This window comes from Carettochelys insculpta, chromosome 3 (genome assembly GCF_033958435.1).
Source record: "Carettochelys insculpta isolate YL-2023 chromosome 3, ASM3395843v1, whole genome shotgun sequence".
Taxonomy (NCBI): domain Eukaryota; kingdom Metazoa; phylum Chordata; order Testudines; family Carettochelyidae; genus Carettochelys; species Carettochelys insculpta.
This window is the reverse complement of record NC_134139.1, coordinates 66,456,702-66,484,599: the sequence shown is the minus strand read 5'-3', so window position 1 is coordinate 66,484,599 and position 27,898 is coordinate 66,456,702. Positions and strand designations below refer to the sequence as shown.

Below are 27,898 nucleotides of genomic sequence, written 5' to 3'. Positions count from 1 at the left end.
AACTCCTTGCAAACACCAATATTCTTCTTTTTGAATCTTTCATTAGCGCTCATGTCTCACATCCGTACAACATGCTACTGAACACACATTTTCAAGATGCTCAGCTTTCTTCCGAAGCTATTTGCTTTGCTTTTCCAGATCTTATCCATCGCCTTCAAACTCTCTCTTGCTTTTGCTCTTCTAGTTGCTATTTCTTTCTTACAGTCTAGAGCATACATTATGTTGCTCCCCGGATATGTGACCTTCTCTATATTTTCTAGTTCAATACCATCTACATTGATCTTTTTTCCTATTTCCTTATCTCCAAATATCATTGTTTGTGTTTTATGGATGTTCATAATCAGTCCATACCTCCTACCTTCTTCGTTTAGCATCTGCACCATTTTTGCTAGCTTCTCCTCATCTTCCTCAATGATAACTATATCATCCACGAACCTCAAGTTGTTAATTCTTTTCCCATGCACAGATATCCCTTCTATCACTTCCTTGATCTTGGCCATCACTCTCTGCAGATGTGCAATGAAGATACTTGGAGATATTGGATCTCCTTGTCACGTACGTCTACTTGTTTTAAACCAACTTCCCAACTCCCTGCATGTTCTCACTGCTGCCTTCACATTGCCACTGATATCCTTCAACAACTGTATCTGCTATCCACTCCATATGACTCCAACACTGCCCAAGTTACTTTCTGATCTATACTGTCAAATGCCTTTTGAAAATCGACGAAGCAAGTGCATAGGTTCTTGTTCTTTCATTGAGCTTTCTCTGCTATCAGTCTTAGTGCCAATATCTGCTGTATGGTACTTCTATCTTTTCTGAACCTTGCTTGCCCGTCTGCTATATGTTCTTCTATCTGCAATCTTACTCTCTCCATCAGTATCATCATCAGCACCTTGCCTAGATGACTTGCTAGGGCAATCGTTCTGTAGCTCTTGCACTCCAATGAACTTCCTTTCTTGTGTATTGTCACTAGCACAGATCTTGTCCATTCCTTAGGTGCCTTCCCTTCTTTCTATGCTACATTACATAGTCCGTGTATTTCCTGAATCATGCTTTCTCCACCATATTTGATTACCTCTCCCATGATCTTATCATTTTCAGTGTTCTTGTTGTTCTTTAGTCGTTTCACTGCTTTTTCTACTTTCTCCTTCAAAATATCAGTCTCGCTCTCGATGCTCAGTGGAGCTCTCTCTTTCAATTCTTCAATCAGTCTCTCTGAGACACTCGGGTCCAACTGTGCTTTGTATAGATTGGTGCAATATCTCGTCCATCGCTGCACAGTCTTCTCCCTGTTCATGAGCACTTCTTCATTCTCATCTTTGATCACCATCTGATTTGGTTGCCATTTCCTATTCATATTCCTAATTGTCTTATACACCTCCCTGGTCTTACATTCACCGTAACACCTCTCTATATCTTCACATTGCTCCTCTGACCATTTCTCCTTTTCCTTTCTGGCTGCTTTCCTTACCTCATTGCATTTCATCCTATATTGCTGTTCCGCCATCTCAGAAACATCTCTTCTGATCGTCAATGCTCTCTTCTCTTGAACCAACTTCAGTATCTCCTGGGTAATCCACTTCTTATTGATCTTTTCTTCTTCTGGAACAGTCTGCTAAATTGCCTCTTCTATAGCGATGGCTATCCGTGGAACTCTCTTATCTAGGTCTTTCTCTGTGGTGATATTCTTAATCTTCTCTTTGAGTGCTGCTCTGTATGCATTCCCTGTTTCTTCCTCACATAGCCTCACCACATCTCTTCTTTTCTTAAACTATGTCTTACATTTTCTTCTGAGTTTTATCTTGATGTTTGCGATCACTAGACTGTGGTCTGAGTCTATATCTGCTCCTTGGAAAGTTTGGCACTGCTGTACTGATGTTATCTATCTTCTTCTTATCAAACATATCTATCATGTTCTTGGACTTCCCATCATTCGATCGCCATGTTCACTTCCTATAGTCCTTTTGTTGGAATCTCGTATTGCAGATCACCATCTCATGCTCTGCAGCAAGCTCTAGTAGTTTCTCACCTCATTCATTTCTTTCTCCATACCCAAACCGTCTCATGACTCTCTCCCAACCTTTATCATCTGTTCCAACCTTCGCATTCCAATCTCCTCTGAGATAAACACATCTTTTTTCAGTATCTCCTCCACCATCTTTGTCTAGTCTTTATAGAATAGCCCAATCTCTTCCTCCATACTGTCTGAGATGAGATGAGATGTTGAATGGTTTTGCTTCGAATCTCACTACCATCATTCTTGCACTCACTGGTTAGTATCCTAATAATGCTCTTCTAGCGGTTTTGCTCAGAAGGAAACCGACTCCTGCTTCATGCTTCATTTCATTTCCTGACCAAATGACTTCGCAATGGCATATCTCTCCTGATGTCATCCAAGGCATTTTTGCCAGTCCAAGTATATCGCATTGGTATCTCTCCATCTCCTTCTGAAGCAGCTCTAATTTTCGAGTTGCCTACAGTGTTTGGATGTTCCATGTTCCAGTGGATAGCATATGTGTTAGTTGTAATTTTCTTTCAGTAGCCAAGTTATCGACCCAACCTCGATCACTTGACTGGTATCGGGGACCTTGTTTATCTGAGCGACATCCGAGCTGGCATCTTTTATCATTTAGTTGTACTGGCATCAGATTTCATTTATATTGTTGTTTGATGGTCAGTGCATCGACACTCATCTGACCAACCCTCCTCCTTCATCCAGGCTTGGGACTGGCATGGAGCTTGTAGAGGCTTCACGGCAGCATTGGGAAAATATATGGAAATACAATCCAAGTGAAATGTTTGAAAGGGATATTCTAAAGCATAGATGGCAGGCTGCTGTGCAGAAGACCCAATTTTAAGAGTGCCTGAATGAATGAGTAGTAAAGAAAAATCATAAAATGATTAAACAAATAAAACACCTAGGCTATTACATTATAATTAGCTCTAGTAATTTTCAAATACTGGCCAAACAGAAAAATGACTTGGGATTCAGATTCACAGTCATTGCTTCTGACCTTGACAACAACTATTATTAATAAACTGATTTCAAAACCCAAACCAGGCTAAAATATTAAATCTTGGCTCCCAATTAGAAGGACGACTTATAGCAAAGAGATTTGGTAAACACAAATCTCTCTGGAAATCCTTGGCTGAAAATAGAGAACATTAACGATACTTTGTCATATGATTATGGAAAACACAGTCCCCCATTTAAAATGTTTGTCATCACTGTAATCCCATCTTTAATTATCATTAATATTTGGGGCCTTTGAATGCTGGAATACACTGTCAAGCGTTCTGCTTCTATGAAGGAACATGTTTCTGAGTCACAGCAAAGACTGATTATACAGCAGCTGCAACAAATAATAATGTATAAACCTGTCGGGTACAATGAACTGAAGACACTATAGTTATAAAAACTTATTTATTGAGTGTCAGCAAGCATTCTTTGAGCAAGTTTTCTGAAGATTTTCTTACTATATTTCCTAACCTGTGTTCCAGTAGAGGTCAAAATTGATTATTTTTATTGGCTAGAGTTGTGAACTATGCCATTAAATTTGGGGGTAACCCAACTTTCTAAAGAAGAACCTAAATTTTATTTTGTTGATCTTACAGTGACACTATCAGAATATGTTGTTTCCATTTTCAATCATCCCATGATAAGGTACTGAAACAGGATAACAGTCAAATTAAAGAATTAAATAGGACAGTCCTGTGTGTTGTTTACATATATGTGTATTTATAGCTAACTGTTATTACATATTGACATACAGCCACTCCAGCTTAGTATCAGGGCATTATCATGGTCAGTGGTGTAGAGAAGAGACAGACTCTGACATGAAAATTTTACAGACTAAAACAGGGGTCAGCAACCCTGTAGCCAGACAAAGTCTCCCCCTTACAAGCCAGCTTGCTCACTGCCCCCCTCTCACTGAGGAGCCTCACAAGCACACAGGGCACGGAAACTGCTGCTGACATCACAGTCTTTGATGCCTCTCATTGAGGCCCAGATGTGCTAGCTCATCGTGACCCCGAGAAACAGAAAGTACAGATAGAGGGCTAACAGGCCAAACTGTCAACAAGGTGGGGGGGAACCTCAGGAAATCACCTCAGCTGGCATTGATGGATATGATGACCACACAGCCATCCCAGAAGAGGATGTCTCCGCCCACACAAAAAGAATGTCCTGTACTCCTAAATTGCTTATCTCTTGTCTTATAAGTGCAAATTAAGTAAGAATTGCCCTTGTAAAAACTGGCGTCACAAAAGACAGACCAGTACGATCTGGCACCATAGATAAGAAAGAGAATACGTAACCTAAGGGGGTATAAAGGTGGGCCCAGCAGAACTCTAACTTTGAGTGCATCTCCACCAACTACCTGCTGGTCGGGTCAGGTGATTGCCTCCCAAGGTCCGCAACTGGGGACGCCCAACCTCGTATTCGTCTTTCCGCGGAACTGAGTGACCGATCCGGCTTGGCTACTCTGGTATCGAGAGACGCAGAGAGGGTAAGATATACCCATGCAAGGTCTCCTTTTTTTTGTGCACAGTTAAAGAATTAGAGCTCTGTAACTAGATGTCGTTGTATTAAGATATCATTGTGTTAGATGGTAACAGATATCTTTGTATTGGATTGTAACGTAACTTGTTAACACCTGTACTTTGCTAGGATATAAGAAGTAGACAATAGCCTTTTGTAACCACACGCTTATAACTGTAGCCTAAATAAACTTGTAACTAGTTAAGATCTAAGCCTGACTGCTGTTACCCTTTGTCACTGCAACACAGCCGGCACAATAAAAAGAACTTTAACCGTTTGGTTACCACAGCCTGGCCATAGGTGAGAGTGCTAGGAGCTCCCTGCTCTAACAGTAAAAAAACTGGGTTGTTTAGGACCCAGGGGAATACCTCACCGTACATTACCCGGCCACCGGCTAACAAACCCCCAATCAAGAGTGGGGACACTCATCGGCACACAAGGTGGAAGCTCAGCCCCACCATTCCTCCCCTGTTAACAAAAGACCAGCTAATGTGACCAACAACCACCTAAACGATAAGGCTCTCCATCTTAATTTATTTAATAATGAAGCTGTTGTAAGTAGGACTATTAGCGACTTTAAAAAGTATCACCAGCACTCGGATGTACACAGAGGCCAAAAGGTTAAATTTTGGCACTCTGCCACAGAAAGGTTGCTGACCTTAGTCTAAGACCTAGACAATGGAAGCCCTTCACAGGGGAACTGCAGAGCTGCATCAGCCATGGTTGTGAGAATGTTAAGGGGGATTATGCCATCAGAAAACCGAAAGTCTCCTTTTTCTAATCTGTATTAAATTCTCACTGTCGTGCACAATCTGCCCCTGCCCCAGCTTTATGAATACTGGCTTGTGGATATGGATGTGAATATGTATAACTCAAAGACGCTTTATGACATTTTATGTATGTATCATTTTTGTATGTGAAGTTAGAAATATGAAGTGTGGATCTGTTTATAGTTCTAAATGTGCTGATGAGGGTCATTACTGATGCTCCACTACTTACTAACTCAGTAGTAAACCAATGACCTATGGATGGCTTTGTTTGTTCTGTAAACACAGTGTAAATAATTGCTGGCAGGTGTGGGGGAAGCAACCACTGTGCATATCTCTTTTTCATTGGTAAAGAGGGCAGAGAGCCTTATAAGCTTTCTTAGTGCAAAAATGTACAGCGTCAGATGCATTTATTTGGGTTTTAGTTTTTTTTTTTGGTCTGTTTTGGGAGTTGGTTTCCTGGGTGCTGAGGCCTTCCAGAACTAAACTGATTCAGTGTCTATGTTGTTCTGCAGGGATGCAGTAACCCCAATTCTGTGCCTTGTCCTGGGGACACTAGAGGATCTGGTCCAGCAGGACAGGGTGGAGGGAGCCCCAGGGAGCAACAACACATGTGTCAGTGGCATGATCAGCACACCAGGACAACTCCAAAGGGAATTCCATGATTCACCCTGTCACCTCCATATCTAGTCATAAAAAGCCATCAGAGATCGGACCAGTGAAGGACTCAATACTGCTATTCTGTGTAGTTTTGGGGAAAATGTCCCATTTGATGGAAAACAAATAGTCTCTGGTTTGCTGATTGCTACATATATTAAGACAACAGCTGTGTGAAGTTATTCAACAGCCTGGCACATTAGAAATAGACGTGGCAGAGGAAGATGGAAAATCAACAGTGCACTGTATCAGATGATTCTGTGAAATCACAATTTACCATACAGCACTGTAATTTATCACATGGATACTTCTACCCCATACATACATGTATGTATATCATGGACCCCTATGACCCAAATGAATTCAGTTGAGTTCCCCAGACATGGGAGGTGGAGGAGCAAGATCTAGCCCTGTGTGTGTGTGTATATATATATATACACATATATGTATATGTATATATATATCTAGTATACACACTGGATATGTCTATACTACGGTGCAATTTTGAAAGGTGACCTTTTGAAAGCTACGTTCTGAAAGATCACCTTTCGAAAGCGCATGTCTACACACAAAAGTAGATCAAGGTCACAAACTGCTCTTTCAAAAGACTAGTCCACTCTTTTGAAAGAGAGCAACCAAACAGCTACAAGCACTCTTTCAAAAGAACAGGACAGGAAACGCCACAGACAGAGTCGCATGGCGGACAAACTGTTCCAGGCCCCCCCAGCCAGCTCCCTTAAATGGTACCTCCCAATCACCCTCCCTCTGCACATGCTGAGGGCTGCTTTGCCACACACAGCACACCAGACCCAGTGCAGGGATCAGATGCTCTCTGTAGAGGCACATGGATCCCCAACAGATCTCTGATGGGGAACTCTGTGAGGCTGTGGTCAGCCTGCTGGCCACAATGCTCGTGGCTGTCCTCCTGTGGCTCCGGGAGGCCACCTGCATAGCTACAGTCCTACAGGTTGCCCCGATGGAACAACAGCTGTGCTCCCTCCCCGGGTGATCCGATGCCTGTGGGTCTATCCCATCAGCACTGAGTGGTGGGATGGGTTCATGCTGCGGGACTTAGATGATGACCAGTGGCTCCAGAACTTCTGCATGACAAAGCGGACATTTCTGGAGCTATGTCACTGTCTCACCCCAGCCCTCTAGCACCCAGACACCAGGATATGGCCCACACTCCGGCTGCAGAAGAGGGTAGCCATTGCCATCTGGAAGCTGGACACCCCAGACAGCCACCAGTGAGTTGGCCACCAGTTTAGGGTGGGCAACGCCATCATCGGAGGGAGGAGGGTCCCAGGCAAGGGGAACCCTTGGGGACCAGGAGCGGGAGTCCGATAGAGGATGGGGGAGGGGGACCTTGGAGAAGACGGGGAGGGAATCCTTGAAGGGGATGGGGGGTGGTGGAGCATGCCACCATGTACTTACGGGCATGTTCACCTTCAACCCCATGCAGGTTAACAAGTCAATCAACATCGTTCTCCTTCGCTGGGTCATCTGCATTGGGGACTTCAATGTTGCCCTCCTGGGATTTGCAGAGCTGGACTTCTCCAAGTGCTTTGGGATGCTGGATGGGACCCATATCACCACTCGTGTCCCAGACCACAGGGCCGGTGCCTTCATCAATCACAAGGGGTACCACTCCATGGTACTCCAGGCCCTTGCGACTCCACAGGGCTGTTCGCGGACATCTGCATGGGCTGGTCGGGCCAGGCCCATGATGCCCAGGTGTTTAGGAATTTGTGGCTCAGCCACAGAATGCAGGAGGTGACCTACATCACCCCACGGGACCTCCCAGTCAGAGACACAACCAGCCCCCTCTGTATCGTGGCTGATGCAGCCCTATACAGGACACGCTAACCCCACCCAGGACATTTTTAACGAGCACGTGAACTGAGCCCATAACACAGTCAAGTGGGCATTTGGGCACCTGAAGGGGCACTTTCTTTGCCTCCTAACGTGCCTGGAGGTTGGCCTTCACGATGTGCTGGCCACGGTGGTGGTATGCTGGACCCTCCACGATATTGTGGAGAGCGAGCATGAGCCCTTCATGCAAGGTTGTGCTGCTGAGGCTGACCCTGCTATGAGTAGCCAGTCCCTGCTCTGTGCTGCCAGGCACACCAGGATGGGGTGCGGGTCAGGGAGGCCCTCAGGGAGCCCTTCACTTGGGGGTCTCATTGACCTTCCCCCAGGCACCCCTCACTGTTGCTCCCTCCGCAAACATACCCCTCACCACTGCCTCCTACACACCCACCTCTTATTACTCCCTCACTAATCACACTGGACACAGGGGTGATCGAAAATAAACTGTTGAAGTAACTCTTTGACCTGTTCTTTAAGCCACCAACTAAACATGGGGGTATACATGGGGAGAATTGTCGGGGGGGACTATGTACACCATAGCAGGCAGGTGTGGAGACAAGAAAGAGAGGGAGGTCCTGGGGTGGGGCATGGAGCCTTAATCCTTCACCGGGGGGAGGGCCTTGACCTGCGCTGGGTGCATAGCCTCTAGTGCCCCGGGTCCAGGGTCCTCGTTGGGGCTGAGTCAGGGCCTAGACTACAGGGAGGTAGGGGCATGGGAGGGGTGCAGTGGCTACAGGCTCAGTGGGGGTCACAAGGTCGGGAAGAAAAGACACGGGACAAGGGCAGCCTGGCTTGCCCTGGCCTGCATTGGCCATGGGCCAATGGCCAAGTGCCTGCTGGACACCTGGTGGGAGGATGGGAGGGAGCAGGGCAGCAAGGTCAGGGACAGCAAGGGAGGAGGCTGCAGGGGGAGCTGCGGGAGTGCCTGGCATGGGAGCGGGAAGCTGGGACAGGCGGGTGATCATGGCCTGGGTGAGACTGTCCAGGGCGCCCGCCACCCAATCCCAGGCTGCTCGCTCCAAAGGCAGACACTCCCACAAGATGGTGTTTTTTCTCCCACAAGGCATCTGTGTGGAGAGTGGCTTCCTCTTCATGGTGGCGCCAGCACACACCTCTGCTGCAGCTCCACGTGGGTGCAGGAGGTGGAAGTGCCCTGACGCCCTCACTGGCTCTGCTGAGCTCCCCAGACAGTGAACAGGCTTGGATGGCTGAGTTGTGTAGACAGAAGGCGGGGATTCCAGATGCTGGGGGTCTCCACATGGGTGGAGCATGCACAGGCTTTGGTCACACACCCCACTTCCCTCCTGGGCTGTGTGGCCTGTGGTGCTGTTCATGAGGGCAGCTGCTGAGTGCTGCTGTCCAGGATGTGTGTGGACAGGGGACGGTGACCATGTAAGCAGCCTGATGCTGGTTGTGGCAGGGGTGGATGCCCCTTCCCCATGTCCCAGGGCATCTGGAAAGCCCAGTACCTACCCGGTGGTCCCTCCAGGAACTCAGGGGAGGTCCAGCTGGACAACCTGGAGGGGATTGCAATGATGAGTGTCTCATCACTGTAGCCTTCGTCATTGCTTTGGGGGGAGCTCCAGCTGCTGTGCCAGCTGCCGGGGCATGGTGTTGCCCAAGGGTCCTGGGTGGTCCTCTGGATCCCTCTCCGGCTCCAGCTTGCCAGTGTCCAGCACCATGATTGGCAAGGCCACCTCCTATGGCCTGAGTAGGAAATCCAGCTCTTCAAAATGGGGACAACCGGTGGGCGCTGCCCCTGAGTGGTTGGCTGCGTCACAGCACAACAGTATGCCTGGCACAGCTCTTTAACTTTGCTGCATACCTGGTCTGCTGTGTGGTGGGGTGACCCTGGGCGCTAAGGCCAGTGGATAGCCAGCCAAAAGCTGCAGCATTCCAGCACTGAATGCCTGTCTGAAAAAGGAATTCCTTGTCACCCTGAAGTCCTTAGAGGTCCTTCATCTCTGCCTCTGTACAATAGGGGGCCCTCTTCCTGGAGGCCTGGCTGGGCTCCTGGGAGCCTTCCACCTGCTCAGAGAGGGGCCCTAAGGGAGTGCGGGGGTCCTGGCCACTGGCCATGAGGGTGATGGGATGGCTCTTGCAGGTGGAGCATTGGGAGGAAGGTGTGTTGCTGGAGGCTTGTGGTTTCCCTGCAGCCAGCACGCTCTCAGATTCCTGCCACAGGGTTTCTGGGTGCATGTGGCTTTAAACATGGCCAGACGCAGAGACCACAGAGCTCTGCTGGTGCTGGCAGGGGAGTATTTGCGCTTCAGCTGGCTGGTAACATGGAGGACTGCTCTTTTGAAAGAGTGGCACACGGAGCTGCTATCAAAAGTGGATGCTCATCCTGAAACGGGAATGGAAGAGCGATATTGAAAAGTGGGCTGTGTTCTTTCAAAAGTCCTTTTGAGATAATGCATTTTGTGTGTAGAATACTCCATGGAACGTTGCAAAGGAGGCCCTGCTTTCGAAATTATTCTGAAAGACTTGCTAGTGTAGACATGGCCACTGGCTAGATTCTGAAGTATATTATGCCAATGTATATCTGTAGTAAGTCTGGCTGCATCTACACTACAAGATAAAATCAAATTTATTAATATCGATTTTGTAACTCTGGAATTTACAAATTCGATTTCGACTACCCTCCCCTCCCCTCGTGCTCCTCACAAAGTCAACTTATTGCTGCCACACTCAATTGACAAACATCGACTTTTGCAGTAGTACATTGTGGGAACCTATCCCACAGTTCCCTCTTCCCTGTAGCATTCTGGGTATGCTCACTGGTCTTTGACATCATCTTCCCCCATTGCATCTTCCTCATTCCCATCCTGTGGTAAGCAAACATCCATTTTTCCCATTAGAAGGAAGGAAAAGAGATGGCAAAGTTAACAGAAATCTCTTTCTTCTGTAACTGAATTACCAAGGATTTAATAAAAATCAGCAAGTGTGTCTCTTCTCGACTGGCCATCCACTGAGTGTCCCCCCTCCTGTGATTGAATCCAATCCCTGAAAATAACACAGGGACCCTGAAAAGCTTGAAGAAACAGTCCAAAGTTTTTTGAAAAAAAGAGAGTTGCTGAGGGGAGGGTATTTGGCTTTCCAGTGTACTATTCAGCTTCCATTTCCAGTCTGTGTTCTCATCTGGCCACCTACTGACTGTCCACCCTCCCGTGATGCCATCCGAGCCCTGAAAATAGCACAGAGACCCTGAAAAGCATGAAGAGTTGATAGTTAAGTTTTTGAAAAAAGACAGTTGCTGAAGGGCAGGTATTTGGCTTCCCTGTTCATTCTACATCTTATGTGCACAGTCTGTGTTCTCAACTGGCCATCCACTGACTGTCTCCCCTCCTATAATTGCAGCCAATCCCTGAAAATAACACAGATACAGTCTGTATTCTCAGCTGGCTCCCCACCCACTCTTCCCTACATCCACAAGGGGTGCAAAGGTTGAAGAAAGAGGATAGAAAATACTAGGAAAAAAGATTTTTGTTTTCCCTCTTCACTACACAGACATTGCCAACACAGGGGAGGGCAGTGAAATCTCATACATGGAATTATAATGGAAACAGGAATCTCAACTGGCCCTCCACCCACTGTTTGCTGTATTGGGTGGGGGGGGTCAAAGCATGAAGAAAGAAGATAGGAAAGGTTAGGAAAAAGATTGCATAACTGAAATATCAAAGATTTTGCAAAAAAAAAGAAGGTGTCTGCAATGGGCAGCAAGCCCCCAAAAATATTTTGGTGGGGGGTGGGGCGTTGTCTGTGGCTACAGAGCCAGCTGAAATCTTCCACTGCCCTTGAATAGCTTAGCTGCCAGGGGAGAGTTCCCCATGGCAGCATCAAGCTCCCCAAATATGTTAGCTGGTGGGGAAGAGTTCCTCCTGGTAGCACCAAGACCCCTGTGTCCTTGCTGGGGCATGAGACGGTTTCAGTCAGCTCCAGTTGAAGTAGCCCCCCCCCCAAATATCTTAACCACCGGGGAGACTCCCCCCGTGGCACCTGCAAGCCCCCAAATATCTAAGCCACCAGGGGAGACTTCCCACTGGTGTCAGAAAGCCCCCACATATCTTTGCCACTGGGGAAGACTTCCCCCCCGGCAGCATCAAGCCCCATGGGTCCATTGCTGAGGTGTGGGGAGGGATTCAGTTAGGGGCCAGTTGAACTATTCCCCCTGGATATGTTAGCCGCTGTGGGGAGAGTTCCTTCCCGCCGCAGCAAAGCCCAGAATATCTTAGCCCTAACTCTAATTTAACCCTAAATGTCTTCTAAGAGAGCAGTAAACAGTGGAAGTGTTGGTAATGCTGCTAAACAACATTGACCTCCCATGGTCCAGCAAATTCTCTCGTTCAGCACCAGTAAAGTCCTGAGAGTGCCGGAGTGGAGAGGTTCAAGCTTATTTTGACACAAAAAAAAGAAACATGAATTTCACTTCTGCAGGACCAGCCCTTGCCAAGTGTTGAGAGCACTTAACTCACAAACTTCAACTTAAACCCCCCAAAAGGTTCTGAGCACTCCTCTGAAAGTGAAGTATGATAAGCTGTTAGGTAAAATCCTGGCCTTATTGGAAGGAATGGTAAAACTCCCACTGAATTCAGTGCAGCAGGATTTTATCCAAGGTTCCATCAGATGCCACTGAGTGCCTCCTGTGAGTGTGTGCTGTATACACACTGACTTAAATGCAGCCAAGAGGCGTTCAGCACCTCTCTGGGGTGCTTAGCATCATGCAGGACTGGGTCCCTAAAGTGTTGATGAGCAAAAAAGTCTATCTAAAGACAACTAAAGGAGATGCTACAGTTTTTTCAGAATGATAATTAAAATAGGAGAAACATTTAAGGGCTTATCTCAAGGCATAATGAAACATTCTTCAGGTAACTTGGGATTTGCATTTTTACTCAATGAAATTTTATAAGCTAAAATGCAATAATACTGTCTTTAGCTATGTTGCCGTGTTTACAGGGAAATCCTTTTCTTCCCTAGCCATACGGTAATTAACTGTTGGTATTTGCTGTCAATATACTGTAAATAGCTTGTCAGGTTTGCTATTCCAGAGGCACAGCAGCAGCACGTTTTCTTGCTGGAGACTTGGCCTTGTAAAGGCTTGGGCCAAGCATCGCCAACGCTGACGAATATCAGGGGATTCTGGGGGGGTGGGGAAAGGGACATCCTTCATCTTCAGAGGGAGAACACATGCTGCACGACTGACTGTGGAACTTTTTAGCATCCATAGCCAACCATTCCAGAATTTGAAACAGAATAAAGAGGCACCAAATACACCTCCTGTCACTTCCAGTTCCTTGATGGCAATTGGCGTGATAGCACATCTCCTAGCTTACCAACAGCAAGTAACAGAAGGAAGGGAAGCTTTCAAGTTTGCTAGACATATATTTATTTTTATAAAATCTGTCTCATAAAGCTTGTGTTCTTTCATGGTTACGTTTAATAATATTCAGAGATGTTACTTAGTATCCTCTTTAATGTAGCATGCAGTTTTGATCTGTTAGTCATCCTGAATCCAAACACATGATGGTGGATAGTGACTATAATATTATTGTGTTTAAGAAAACTCTTTTCGCCAGAAACTTTAGATAATGCTTACTTGAGTGACACACAGAAATAAAAAGCAATGGTGCAAATGTGTAATGCTATTATTCTCTGAATTCATATGCAATTAGAAATAAAGGTGATGGAAAAATCAGTTGCCACTGGATTTTCTCAGAATCAGAAGTGTGAATTCATTCTGTTAGCTTCTTAGTATCAAGAGCACACAGACCAATATCGATCTAACTATCCCAAAGGAGAAGATGGCTGAAATAACAAAATAAAACTATTGTCATTGTAAGGAAGAGTTTGAATCTGACATGTGATTCATGGATTAATGAGCTGGCAGCTGAAATCCAGGTTCTGTTGAGTGGCAGTATTATAAAAGTCAAATCTCAACTACTAAGTCAGCACAGTTTACCAACAGTGTTCAAAAGAGATACAGATATGAACTATGACACAACAGCAGAGCACTTCTAAAGGTGCTAGACCTGTTCCCAACAAGAAAGTGCCTTCCTAATAGACAGTGAATGGCATGGCCTCAATTCCCAGAGACATCAGTGGGAACTGAGACGACTCAGAATTTGGCATGAGGCTCTTGACGTCTTTCAGACCTTTCGTTTTTACTTTGTGCTAATACAGAAATGCTGGGGGATTTCTGAATGCAGCCAGGATGAGCCTTCCATAATATTTTGAAACATTTCCTCAGGGATATTTGTCACTACACAAAATTAATTTTCTCCAAGAAGTTTTTCCTCTAAAACAAAAGAGACCGAGGAAAAGAGAGACGCTTTATTGTTGTCTGAAGGGCATTTAGTGCACTTTATTATTTCTGTCAGCATGAGTATGTGCAACTCCTCTGAAGCTTTAGTGGATGTGTCACATGGACACTTATGGTACAGCATACTCCACAGATCTTACTTCTTAACTCACAATTTTTCAGCCTATTGAGCACTCTTTGACACTACTTCTGTGCTACTTCATTGCCTCCGATTTTTAGGTATATTTGGCATGCTCACCTTTCTTAAAGATGGCTATATCCACACTGTGATGAATGTATTGGATGCAGGCTGCCCACATGATTCTCAGATGCTATCGCACTCAAGCACCACAGCTGTTTCCTTTTATTCGCATGTTTACAATATCATACCAACATCACAGCACGTGCTAAATGACCACTGATGTCACAGAGTTCACTGCATGAATAGAACACAGGTTATGGCCCCTTGTGTGGAAACCATTCTGCTACAATCCCTTTTCTTTGGAATGCTGGTGGGAGGACCATAGGATTTCTCAGTCTTTTCAAGACTTGGCATGCTTTTAGCATCTCTCAGGGCTGGAGAGTCTCACCGAGTGTCCAGAGGCAGTACATAACATTTTCTATTTTTCTGGTGTTTTATAAAAAAAAAAAATACATCTTGGATTACACACCATCAGTGGTTCCCAGCCTTTTCAGTAACATGGCACACTTCAACGAGACAAACAATTCCACAGCACACCTACTTTTTTCAGCTGAATCGATTGCTCATAAAGATCACATTTACTTACATTTACTATGGTTACGATCTTACTAGAGAGGTTTGCCACACATTCGTGCATACTACAAGCTAAACAAGGATCAAATGCATTAATGTTTCAAATCCACCACAGAATACACCGTCTTCAAGAGCGAGCACAGACATGTTTTCAAAATCTGCTGAACTCAATTATCTCAAAATATTCATAGCCCTACATCTGCTCCACATGCAACATTCAGTTCAGGCAACTGAATTTTGCCTTTTCACATTATGAATTTGATATCTGTAATAATATTTTAAAAGTATAGTTTTTATAAAATAACTGAAACAATAAATCGTTATCAGAGGGGTAGCCAAGTTAATCTGTATCTTCAAAAGCAACAAGACCACCTGTGGCACCTTATAGACGAATAGGTATTTTGTAGCATAAGCTTTTCATGGGCATGAATCTGATGTATCTGATGCATCTGATGAAGCAGGTCTTTGCCCACGAAAGCTTATACTCCAAAATATCTGTTAGTGTATAAGGTGTGCAAGACTGCTCCCTAGCAGAGCCTTTCTAATTTGGTTCGAGCATGGTTTAAGACATGGGTGTCCAACCTTTTGGCTTGCCTGGGCCGCATTGAGTGAAGATAGCCTTGGGCCGCGTACAAAATATATAATATAGTTAATGTATATAAATCACATAATAATGTTAAAAGTTTACGATCTTGTGGGGCCGCATTACTAGCTGTCCAGGGCCGCATGCAGCCCGTGGGCTGCAGGTTGGACATGCCTGGTTTAAGAGCTGTACAGGGTGAACAAACTGGGTTTGGCACTTTTCAAACATGTTGTGAAATCCTCTGGAATATACACAAATTAGTCTGTCTCCATAGCAGTATCTTCTAACTGCACACAGGATTTTAAAAAAGTTAACAGTACTGTCTCTGGCTCCCTCTCTTAAGATAGGTGTATGCCTTACCAACAGATCAGAAATGTGCACAACATAAACTGAGGCAAACGTGATTCTAAGGAGCAAGATGATATGGTCCAGTGGTTTTCAACCAGTGTGCCATGACACACTGGTGTGCGTGAGAACTGTTCAAGTGTGCTGTGAAATTTTGTCACCCCCGCCCCCCAGTAGCTCTTTGCTGTTATAGTGACCCAATGCTCCAGAGACAACCTCCAACTTTCTTAATGTAATGTAACGTTTCCAGTGGCTAGTGTGTTGCAAAATTTCATTCAAAATTGGCAAAGACATAGCATTCCATAAAATCACACAACTGTTTTAGTTTAAGAGCCATGATTCCCCTTTTGAAATAATGGCTCAGAATCATGCTGGTAAGCAAGTAAGGATGCTTATCAGAGAGATTACTTGGCCTGTTTTTCTTTCATTCACACTTGTCTTTCACAGGAACATCAACAGCGCTGAGGGCAAAGGCCATTTGGTTCTGGATTCTGGCAGTACACATAACAAAAGATAAGTCCATAAAAGTAGAAAGGGCAACTGGTCAAAGACCTTGGGAAATTATATTTCAGTGGCCAGAGATTTTATTCAGCTTACCTTCTCTTGTGTCTGGCACAGAGGACAGTTGCATTCAAAGCAGTACTGGCGTTTCAGATGCTTTTGACGCTCACTGCTGGGTATCAGTGATTCAATATAGCTGATAGTGAGCTATGTCCAACAAACAGAAAAACAGAACTGTTATACTTCTACATCAAGTCAGTATATAATTAGAGCTGGATGAAAAAATATACCAAAATATGTTCCTGTGACATAATCTGATTTCATATACGTGGATACTTCCCACTGAGAAAATCTAAATAATTTTTTTCATGTTAACACCACCAAATTCATTTCTTTTAGAACTTTTAATGATGAGAAATCTTTAATTTAACTTTTTCCCCCTGATTCTGAGATGAAAGTATGTGTTGCAGAACCTAAATTTCCTGTGGGATGGAAATTCCATTTTCTGACTAGTTCTAATCGTAAGGTGCAAGCCGTAATCTGGGACTCCAGCACCATTTAAGTGTCTAAAATATTTTGACTTCAGAATATCACTTGTATTTGAGAATATATAGGCTGTGTCTAGACTAGCCCCCAACTTCAAAGGGGGCAGGGTAACTAGGGTATTGGGAGATTGCTAATGAAGTTCTGGGGTGCATATGCAGCACTTCATTGGGCTAAATCTCCCCCACGGCAACTTGGAAGTGCCGGCTTGTGTGTAGCTGTGGGTCAGCCGCGGGTACTTCTGAGTGCCTTTGCTCCACAAAAGGCAGTAAAGGAACTTGGAAGTAGTGCAGGCACTTAGAAGAACCCACAGCCGACCCGCAGCTACACACAAGCCGGCACTTCCAAGTTGCCGCGGGGAAGATTTAGCCTTATGAAGTGCTGCATATGCACCCCAGAACTTCATTAGTAATCTCCCAATACCCTAGTTTCCCTGCCCCCCTTTGAAGCTGGGGGCTAATCTAGACATAGCCAAGCTGTAGCCCACCGGTGTCCAATATGCTCCGCGTTCGCCACAGGTGTTGAATGGGGCAGCAGAGTGCGGCGAAGTGCAGCTCAGAAGAGCTACACATCTGGGGTGCCTCCCTGGCCACTCCACACACACGTCCCAAGTGTGTGCCAGCAGTGGCAGAGGCAGCACCCGTGGGCCCCAGCTGCATTCTGGGGTGGCTTCTGTGAGCAGTCTGGAGGTGGGGGGTTTGCCTGGCATGGGGGCAATGCCTGGCTTGGGGGAATGCTACAGCTTGGTGCTGTAGCAATCCTTTATGTTCCTTTTGGACACCACTGCTCTAGCCTCTGCGTGTGTGCATGTGTACAAACCAGGGTAACTTTATTTCAAGCCTATCTTTTTATTTTCAATGTTCTGTAATACCAATCATTGGACTATGTAAGAGCTGTTTCATCGTTGCTGAAAAATACTAATAAGTCACCTATTTGGGCATGTTGAAAATATTGTCAAGTACTTAAAAGAGGAGACTCAACAAAGCTGACTGAAACCAAAAAATACTACTTACATTTCTGGCCCTTTAAAAATCTTTATGCAGGTAAATACCAATGAGTAGTGGTTAATTCCTTGTTAAATAAAAAGCAAAATACTTCCACTCAAGCCACAAGAAATTTGAAAGGGGCATGGCGTCATGATATGGAATCATGGCATTTATATAAGCTGTATATTTTAGAGACTTTTTCTGTTTGATCAATAACTCCTAGGGCCACCAAATTTGATATACAGCTTCCTCTTAACTTAAAGCAGCTGAAAGGCATGGTTGTGCCAGGAAAACAAGATGTGCATGGAATGGAACTGCTTCTCATTTAAAAAAGAAAAAAAAAGAGGGAATGACTAAATCAAGTACAATCCTTAAAATTAGCATAATTGTGTGAATGCTGAAACAGACTGAACCAACATGAGTTAGAAAAATAAGATGAACTTATCATAGGATTGTTTCTCAAAAAAACTTTGAGAAAATACCTAAACACAGAAAGCTTCGGAGTAGTACTCTGATTTGGCACTGTTAAATCAACGCTTAAGGTTCGAAAACTAGAAGAAACTACTGGAAACCAAAATGAGTACAGCCCTTTTATGTTAAATTGTAGTAAACAGCAAGAGTTTGTAAGGAGGAATAAAAAAAAATACATGATGGAATTCCCATTAAATAATGATAAATGTACTAAAAATTAAATGGAAACAAAATTAACAATCCCTTTTTCTAGAGAAATCGAAAATAAAATTAATGTTATAAAAATAGCTGTATTTCTCAAAAAAATACATTCATTTAAATAAAGCATGTACATTTTCCTTTCTCCAAAAACAAAAATTGAGTTAAGGACCAGATCCACACTGGGTTAATCTGCTAGCACGTTCTGGCTATGGTTATACTACTGCGCTCTGGCAACATAAGTCACTGTTGGGAGAGTTTTCCCAACAAAACTTCTGTTGACAGAGTGCGGCCACACACAAAAGCAAATCAGGAGAGCACTCAGCTCTGTCAACAAAGCAGCTGGAATGCTCGGCTGCTCTCTCGACAAAACCAGCAGCAGAGTTAGGCCTCAAAGCTTTGTGCAAAAGTGCTGGTGTTTAGTCCAGATACTGTTGGCAAAACGCATTTTGTGTGTGCATGCGCCACAAGTTTTGTTGACAAAACCAGGGTTTTGCTGGCAAAACTTGCTATTGTAACCGTAGCCTGCACTGCATAGGCATAAGCAAATAACACAGAGATTTTGTAGCAAAATAGCAATGCAGCTGTAGTTCATATCTGCCATCTGCCCCTTAGTCACACGTGTTGTGGATTACAGAATACCTGAAGACCATTCAAATCCTTGCAACAAGGGAAAACACTAAATAACAGCATTCAAACAGAAGTTAACAGGAAAAAAACATTTCCAATTTTTCACTCAAGCCTGGGAGGCCTATTGTCAGTTACTGAATTTTGCAAGTTAGTGGACAGAATGAGTAAACAAACAATTAACACACAAGCATAATCCCTACATTATGCTGTATTTGTTGTCACAATTACAATTTAGTATACCTATGCGAAAGAACATTTTTAAGGTTGCAAATCAAGCATCCTAAATTTCCATCAGGGTGGGGGGCCATGGCAGAGGTCACGTACTTAATGAGTGTATGAGAATGCAAACACCATATAGGGATTAAATTGGAATGTCCAAGCAAATTTTAGTCTCATATTTCTGAGTGCCTGACTGCAGTCTTGGCACAATGGAAATACAATGCACCAAGCGTAGACCTAGCATGAGATATTAGCCACTTGGAACTATAATGAAACTAGGAAGCAGATTGGGATTCTGAGCTGTCATTGAACAACAGATCAGATCAAGTATACCTTATGGGCACATTTCTCTACATTGATCTACTTGTAAGCCTCAGCCCTAACCCGGAGAATGTGGGACAGTGTATCAGCCTCTATTAAATAAAGGCCCAGAAGATTAAATATGAATTGCCTTCCCCACAATCTTGGTGAGAATTGGATTCGAATCACTGGATTTGATTCCCTCCCTATGATTTGAGGGTCAGGCTTTATCCATGATAAATAATTCATAAGAAGTGGACTTTAAAACCCCATACATTTTTGTGCAACTAAAAAGGCTCAGATCCAGCTACAAATGAATTCCATTGGAATGTTTCCATTGATTTCTGCTGGACCTGGACTGAGCCCTACATGAACAGCGGATAGTGTTATTGACAGATTGAATGTGAAAACGTAAATGTAATGTTCAAAAACACGACCAATCTCCCAGTGACTAAGTGTATGCTAATCATTTAATGATTTATACATAAAAACCTTTTATTAAAGCCTGTCTCTTACACTTGTTTTAATTTTGTTTCTGTTTGTTAGATGTAAGGCTCATTTAACATGTACATAAATATGAAATATTCATATTTATCAAATTCTGCTTTAATGATACTTTGTGTGCTGGGTGTACAGTATTAATTACACCATTCATTCATCTAACCAACGCTTTACTGCATCCAACTGCACCCAGTGGTCCTTTGAGGATCTGGGCCCCAGGGCCCATAATTTAATTTCTTTTAACTGCAGTGTAACAAATACCCATTAATGGCTGCTAGTACAGGTTGTACTTCCCTAGTTCAGCACCTCGGGACCCAACCAATCCTGAATCGGGGAATCTGCTGGGCTAAGAGAGGCCAACACTGGCCACTCTACTGCCATTGCCTGCCAGGCTCTGCTTTGGTGGCAGCAGAGGGGCTGGTACTGACCAAGCAGGGACCCGAGGGTGGGGAGGCACTCAGGGGAAGAGGAGCTGAGAAACTCTCCAGCTGCGGCCCAGGAGTGCTGTTCCATGGGAACACAATGAACCACAAAGCAGCAGAAGGGCCACCATTAACCCAGTGAGGGTGGGACACTTGGGGGAAGAGACAGGGTGGATGCAGCCGCCAGGCTTGCAGCCCTGTGGGAGTGCACCAAGCCCTGTGTCAGCAGGCTGTGCTCCTGGCCTCCAGCAAGGGGGCTCTGCAGCCTCATTGCCCTCTCCTCACTGCATCCCCCATCTCCCTGAGCTTGTGGTGCACTGGAAGCTGTGAGAGGGCAGGGAAGGGACTGCTGAGTGGGGGCCTGGCTCTTCCCCAGGAGTGCTCCAGCCCAGGCGTCTGGACCATAGAGGTTGAACCTGCTCTATACTGACAGGTTTTCATGGCTGAAAATCTGTGATCGTATTCATATTGGCTGTGTCTACACTGGAAAGTTCTGTCAACAGAAGGGGCCTCGAGGAAGTACTATTGACACAAGAGCCGTGTAGACACTTCTGTTGACAGAGGGGGCTTCTGGTTCCCTGGACAGCCCTATTTGCAGAGCTGACATTCTGCTTCCTGTCACCAGACGGCAGTGCAGCCTGGCAGCTCTCTGTCAACAGAGCAAGTTGCCTGTAGCAGCAATCTGTCAACAGAGGCTCCACTGAGATTTCTTTGTCGGCAGTAACTTCTGTTGACAGATGCTTCTAGTGTAGACATAGCCATTGTGGGCTGGACATAAGAATTTCTAAAGTGTAATTAGTACAACCAATCAACCAACCCAGTTGTGTATCAGAGCTGGTTTTCAACAGTAGGTCAGGCAAAATTACAATGAAAGCACTGCAACTACTTTAAAGTGGCTGTTTAAGACAGAGGAGCATTTGAGGCAGTGTTCAGAGCAAGTTTCTACGTCTTCTTAAAAAATAATGTTCCAGAAAATAAACTAATTTGATAGTCCACTTCATCCCTGTAGACGCCACTTCACTCTCCAAATAAATGATTTATATTTTCTAATCTCTTTCCCCCACACCCCATGGCTAGCTATTATTTTCTTTCTTTCAAACAATGAAATTAAAATGTAAGAAAAAATTACATAATGCTTAGGCCTGTCCTAAGGTAACAAAAACCAGGAAAATCAGTGCTAAGGCTGACATTATTGGAGGAGGTGGAGGAGGAGGAAGAGGAAGAAGGTACAATAATTAGATATAACTGACCAGAGGCTGCTATATCCTAAGTTATAATTAGAGAGACAGACTGAAATATCCATAGCCGAATTACATCATTTCCTTCTTCCTCTTATTAGACTCAATTATGCTCTGAAATCTGGTACAAATTACAGTCAAGAGAGCAGGAGATCCTCCATTTCCTACTTCAGCAGAAGGAGATCTTAAGTTGCTGCCAGACCTTGTTTGCTGTCTCTTCACTTCTGCTTCTTCCATGACACTGCTCTGCATAGGGCAGACCCTATTCTCAGCGGTGCTCGTAACAACACGAGCAGTTCAGTCAGTTTCACTGTGCTCCTAGCCACACCCAATGCGAAGCTGTATGCAGCAACAGCAAAGCGTAATGCAGGGAAAGGAGATGAGTGAAACAATAAGGAAGAAAGACCAGAGGGGAAAAATAAAGAGTTCCACTCAGACCAAAATCACAATGGAATGAAATACAAACTCGAAAGTTCATCCAAATGGTTCCATTTCCTCAAAAGATGCTTTTCTTCAAAATATGTATAATACATTGGATGGCTATATATGAAAGTAGATATCCAGGGCATAGGCCAGCCACTGTTTTCTTACTGCCATAGCGATTCAATTGATCAGCCTTGATAGAAAGGTACAGGCTGAATTGACCTGCTGGGATTTAAATCTCTGTTTTCAAGGAGTCTAGGAATTCCATAGCTGACATTTAAAACTCTAAGTGCTTGGCTACACAAATATTTAGTTTGCAGTAAGATGGGATGTGACTCTACCCCACAATTGTTTGTATACATCCTACTGACACACAGTAAGTGTTGGTAAATACACTTTGATCTATTCCTCTTTGAAAGGGGACCAGAACAAACTGCATTAATGGACTGGGCAGTTGGTGCACAGCAGGATAACACAGGGCCAATTCACTCCCTAGCTTCACACCAACTGAGGCCAGGTCTAGGCTAGGCATGAAAATCAATTGTAGATATGCAATTCTAGCTATGCCAATTGCAGTGATAGAATTGACTTATCTACAATTGACTTACTTAGACATACTCACAGAAGTAGGTCAACAGGAGAAATTCTTCCATCAACTTCCCTTACTCCTCGCAATACTGAGGAGTAAAGGGGTTGACTAATGACCCTGATAGTTCAATTTCAAGCATGCCTACTAAGTGCATGAAATCAACCCATGGAAGATCGACCCCGACTGGGTCGATCTTCCTCATAGTGAAGATATACCCTAAGTATGTGTCTTGACAAGCCCAAAGGGAAAAGGTTCTAGAATAAATATTGTAGAAATTGCTTGAAATAGTAAAATTCTGCATTTTGTACTGATTTTTAATGTTTAAATTAGAGCTATGATTAACTACAGTTAACTCATGTGATTAACTCAAAAATTAATCATAATTAAAATTAATCACTATTACTTGCTGTTTCGATCACAGTGTTAGGCAAAAAATTAAATTTGTTTGGATTTTTTCTATGTTTTCAAATATATTGACTTCATTTATAACACAAAATACAAAAGTATACAGGTCTCATTTTACTATATTTTTATTACAAATATTTTCACTGTGAAAACAATAATATTTTTCAGTTCACCTCATACAAGTATTGTAGTGCAATGTCTTTATCCTGCAACTCCTAAATGCGGGGGGGGAGGTTGTTTTGTTTTGTTACACAGCTGGACTCAAAACCAAAATACTGTAAAACTTTAGCACCTACAAATTCATTCAGTCCTATATCTAGTTCAGCAATTGCTCAGACAAAAAAGTTTGTTTATATTTATGGGAGATAATGCTGCCTTCTTATTTACAATGTCACTTGAAAGTGAAAACAGGCCTTCATTTGGCAGTTTTGTCAGCAGCATTGCAAAATATTTACATTGCCAATATGCTGAACATGTATATGCCCCTTCATGATTCAACCACTGTTCCAGAGGACATGCTTCCATGCTGACAATGCTCATTAAAAAAATGCATTAATTAAATTTGTGACTGAACTGCTTGGGGAGAATTGTATGTCTCCGGCTCTGTTTTAGCCACATTCTGTCATATATTTCATGATATACGAGTCTTGGATGATGACTAAGCATGTTGCGTGTTTTAAGAACACTTTTATTACCGATCTGACAAAACAAAAAGGAAGTATTGACGTAAGAGTTCTGAAGATAGCTACTGCACTTGAACCAATGTTTAAGAATCTCAAGTGTCTTTCAGAATCTGAGAGGGAGGGCACATGGCTCATGCTTTTAGAAGTCTTAAAAGAGCAAGATTCCTAGGCATAAACTACAGAGGCCAAGCCACCTAAAAAGAAAATCAATCTTCTGCTGGTGGCATTTGACTCAGACAATAGAAATGAACATGCATTGGCCTGCACCGTTTGGATCATTATGGAGCAGAACCCATCATCAGAATGAACACGTCCTTTGGGATGGTGGTTGTAGCATGAAAGGGAATAAGAATCTTCAGTTCATCTGGCATGAAAATATCCTGTGAATGCTTCTTTTCACTTTTAGGTGATATGTAAACAAGAAGTGGGTAGTACTCATCATCATCATCAATAACCGTGGGCTCAGCGCCCCCTTCTGTCTGATGCCTCTCTCACTATTTCTTTCCATCTTTCCCTGTCCAGTGCAGAGTGGCTTAGTTTCTGTAGACTAGCTCCGCACCAATCTACTCCATCATCTATCCATTTTCTGTGGGGTCTGCCTCTCCTATTCGAACCATCCATTATGCCAAATACTAGGGTCTTGATTTTTTGTTCGTCATTCATTCTGCAAATATGCCCAAATAGTTGTAGCTTCTGTTTTATAACTTTCTGCAGCAGGTTCTCTTTCGGCTGTATCTTCCTATATAATTCCTCATTGGTGACCTTCTCCAACCATCCTGTTCTCAGAACCTTTCTATAACAACTCCTTTCGAATGCCAATATTCTTTTCAAATCTTTTGTTATCATCCATGTCTCACAGCTGTACAACATGCGGCTGAATGCACACGTTTTCAAGATGCTCAGCTTCGTTCTTAAGCTAATTGCTTTGCTTTTCCAGATCTTATCCATCACCTTCAAACTTGGTCTTGCTCTTCTCTATTCTAGTCACTATTTCCTTCTTACATTCTAGAACATACATTATGTTGCTCCCCAGATATGTGAACTTCTCCACATTTTTAGTTCAATACCATCCACACTGATCTTCCTTCCTATTTCCTTATCTCCAAATACCATTGTTTTTGTTATATCAATGTTCATAATCAGTCCGTACCACTTCCCTTCTTCGTTTAACACCCACACCATTTTTGCTAGCTTCTCCTCACCTTCCTTAATGATAACTATATCATCCGCGAACCTCAGGTTGTTAATTCTTTTCCCACGCACAGATATCACTTCTACCTCTTCCTTGATCTCGTCCATCGCTCTCTCCACACGTGCGATGAAGATACTTGGCGATATTGGATCTCCTTGTCGCGTACCTCCACTTGTTTTAAACCAACTTCCCAACTCCCCACATGTGCTCACTGCTGCCTCTGCATTATCACTGATATCTTTCAACAACTGTATTAGTCAGCTATCCACTCTGTATGACTCCAACACCGCCCAAATCACTTTCTGATCTACACTGTCAAATGCCTTTTGAAAATTGACAAAGCAAGTGTATACACTTTTGTTCTTTCGTCAGGTTTTCTCCACTATCAGTCTTAGTGCCAATATCTCCTGTATGGTACTTCTATCTTTTCTGAACCTTGCTTGCCTGTCTGCTATATGTTCTTCTATCTGCGATCTTAATCTCTCAGTCAGCATCATCATCAGCACCTTACCTAGATGACTCATTAGGGCAATTGTTCTGTAGTTCTTGCACTCAAATGTACTTCCTTTCTTGGGTACTGTAACTAGCACAGATCTTGTCCATTCCTTAGGTGCCTTCCCTTCTTTACACGCTATATTACACAGGCGGTGTATTTCCTGAATCATGCTTTCTCCGCTGTATTTGATCATCCCTCCCATGATCTTCTCATTTCCAGGGCTCTTGTTGTTCTTTAGTTGTTTCACTGCTTTTTCTACTTCCTCCTTTGAAATATGGGTCTCGTTCTTGATGCTCCGTGGAGATATCTCTTTCAATTCTTCAATCAGTCTGTCTGAGACACTCGGGTCCAACTGTGCTTTGTATAGATCAGTGCAATATCTCGTCCATCACTGCACAATCTTCTCCCTGTTCATGAGCACTTCTTCATTCTCATCTTTGATCGCCATCTGCTTCGGTTGCCATTTCCTATTAATATTCCTAATTGTCTTATACACCTCCCTGGTCTTAAATTCGCAGTAATACCTCTCAATAACTTCACATTGCTCCTCTAACCATTCCTCCTTAACCTTTCTGGCTGCTTTTCTTACCTCATTGCATTTCATCCTACATTGTTGTTCTGTCATCTCAGAAACATCTCTTCTGATCTTCAACGCTCTTTTCTCTTGAACCAACTTCAGTGTCTTCTGGGTAATCCACTTCTTATTGATCTTTTCTTCTTCTGGAACAGTCTGCTCAACTGCCTCTTCTATAGTGATGACTCTTAATCTTCTCTTTGAGCTCTGTTCTGTATGCATTCCCTGTTTCCTCCTCACATAGCCTCGCCACATCTCTTCTTTTCTTAAACTGTGTCTTACATTTTCTTTTGAGTTTTATCTTGATGTTTGCAATCACTAGACTGTGGTCTGAGTCTATATCTGCTCCTTGGAAAGTTCGGCACTGCTGTACTGACGTTATCCATTCTCTTCTTATCAAAATCCTATCTATCATGTTCTTGGACTTCCCGTCATTCGATTGCCATGTCTACTTCCTACAGTCCTTTTGTTGGAATCTCTTGTTGCAAATCGCCATCTCATGCTCTGTAGCAAATTCACAGTTTCTCACCTCATTCATTTCTTTCTCCATATCCAAACCTTCCCATGACTCTATCCCAACCTTTATTATCTGTTCCAGCCTTCGCATTCCAATCTCCTCCAATGATCAACACATCTTCCTTCGGTATCTCCTCCATCATCTTTGTCAAGTCTTTATAAAATAGCTCAATCTCTTCCTCCATACTGTCCGACGTGGTTGCATACACCCAAATGACTGAGATGTTGAATGGTTTTGCTTTGAATCGCGTGACCATCAATCTTGCACTCACCAGTTTGTATCCTAATAATGCTCTTCTAGCTGTTTTGCTAAGAAGGAATCCAACTCCTGCTTCATGCTTCGTTTCTTTTCCTGCCCAAATGACTTCACAACAAAAAATCATGGGAGAAAGGAGAGATTCCAGAAGACCGGAAAAGTGCAAATATAGTGCCCATCTTTTAAAAGGGGAATAAGAATAATGCAGGAAACTATAGGCCAGTCAGCTTAACTTCAGCGCCAGGAATGATAATGGAGCAGGTAATTAAAGGAATCATCTTCAAGCACTTGGAAGGTGGTAAGGTGATAGGGAACAGCCAGCATGGATTTGTAAAGAACAAATCATGTGAAACCAATCTGATAGCTTTCTTTGATAGGATAACGAGACTTGTGGATAGGGAAGAAGTGGTAGATGTGGTATATCTAGACTTTAGTAAAGCATTTGATAAGGTCTCGCATGATATTCTTATTAAAAAACTAGGCAAATACAAATTAGATGAGGCTACTATAAGGTGGGTGCATAACTGGCTGGATAACCGTACCCAGAGAGTAGTTGTGAATGGTTCTCAATCCTGCTGGAAAAGCATAACAAGTGGGGTTCCGCAGGGGTCTGTGTTAGGACTGGTTTTGTTCAATATCTTCATGAACGATTTAGATATTGGCATAGAAAGTACGCTTATTAAGTTTGCAGATGATACCAAGCTGGGAGGGGTTGCAACTGCTTTGGAGGACAGGGTCATAATTCAAAATGATCTGGATAAATTAGAGAAATGGTCTGAGGTAAACAGGATGAAGTTTAATAAGCACAAATGCAAAGTGCTCCACTTAGGAAGGAGCAATCAGTTTCTCACATACAGAATGGGGACAGACTGTCTAGGAATGACTACAGCAGAAAGGGATCTAGGGGTTATAGTGGAC

General features: G+C 43.6%; 1 protein-coding gene across 2 annotated transcripts in view; it reads right to left on the bottom strand.

Annotated features, from left to right (window-relative positions):
• LOC142011124 (histone-lysine N-methyltransferase SMYD3-like) overlaps window positions 1-27,898 on the bottom strand; it is a 359,175-nt gene that overhangs the window by 121,603 nt on the left and 209,674 nt on the right. For both annotated transcript variants that reach the window (XM_074990063.1, XM_074990062.1), the window contains exon 4: window positions 16,435-16,545. In XM_074990063.1, the coding sequence (XP_074846164.1) occupies window positions 16,435-16,545 (111 nt within the window). The remainder of the gene's footprint in view (window positions 1-16,434; window positions 16,546-27,898) is intronic.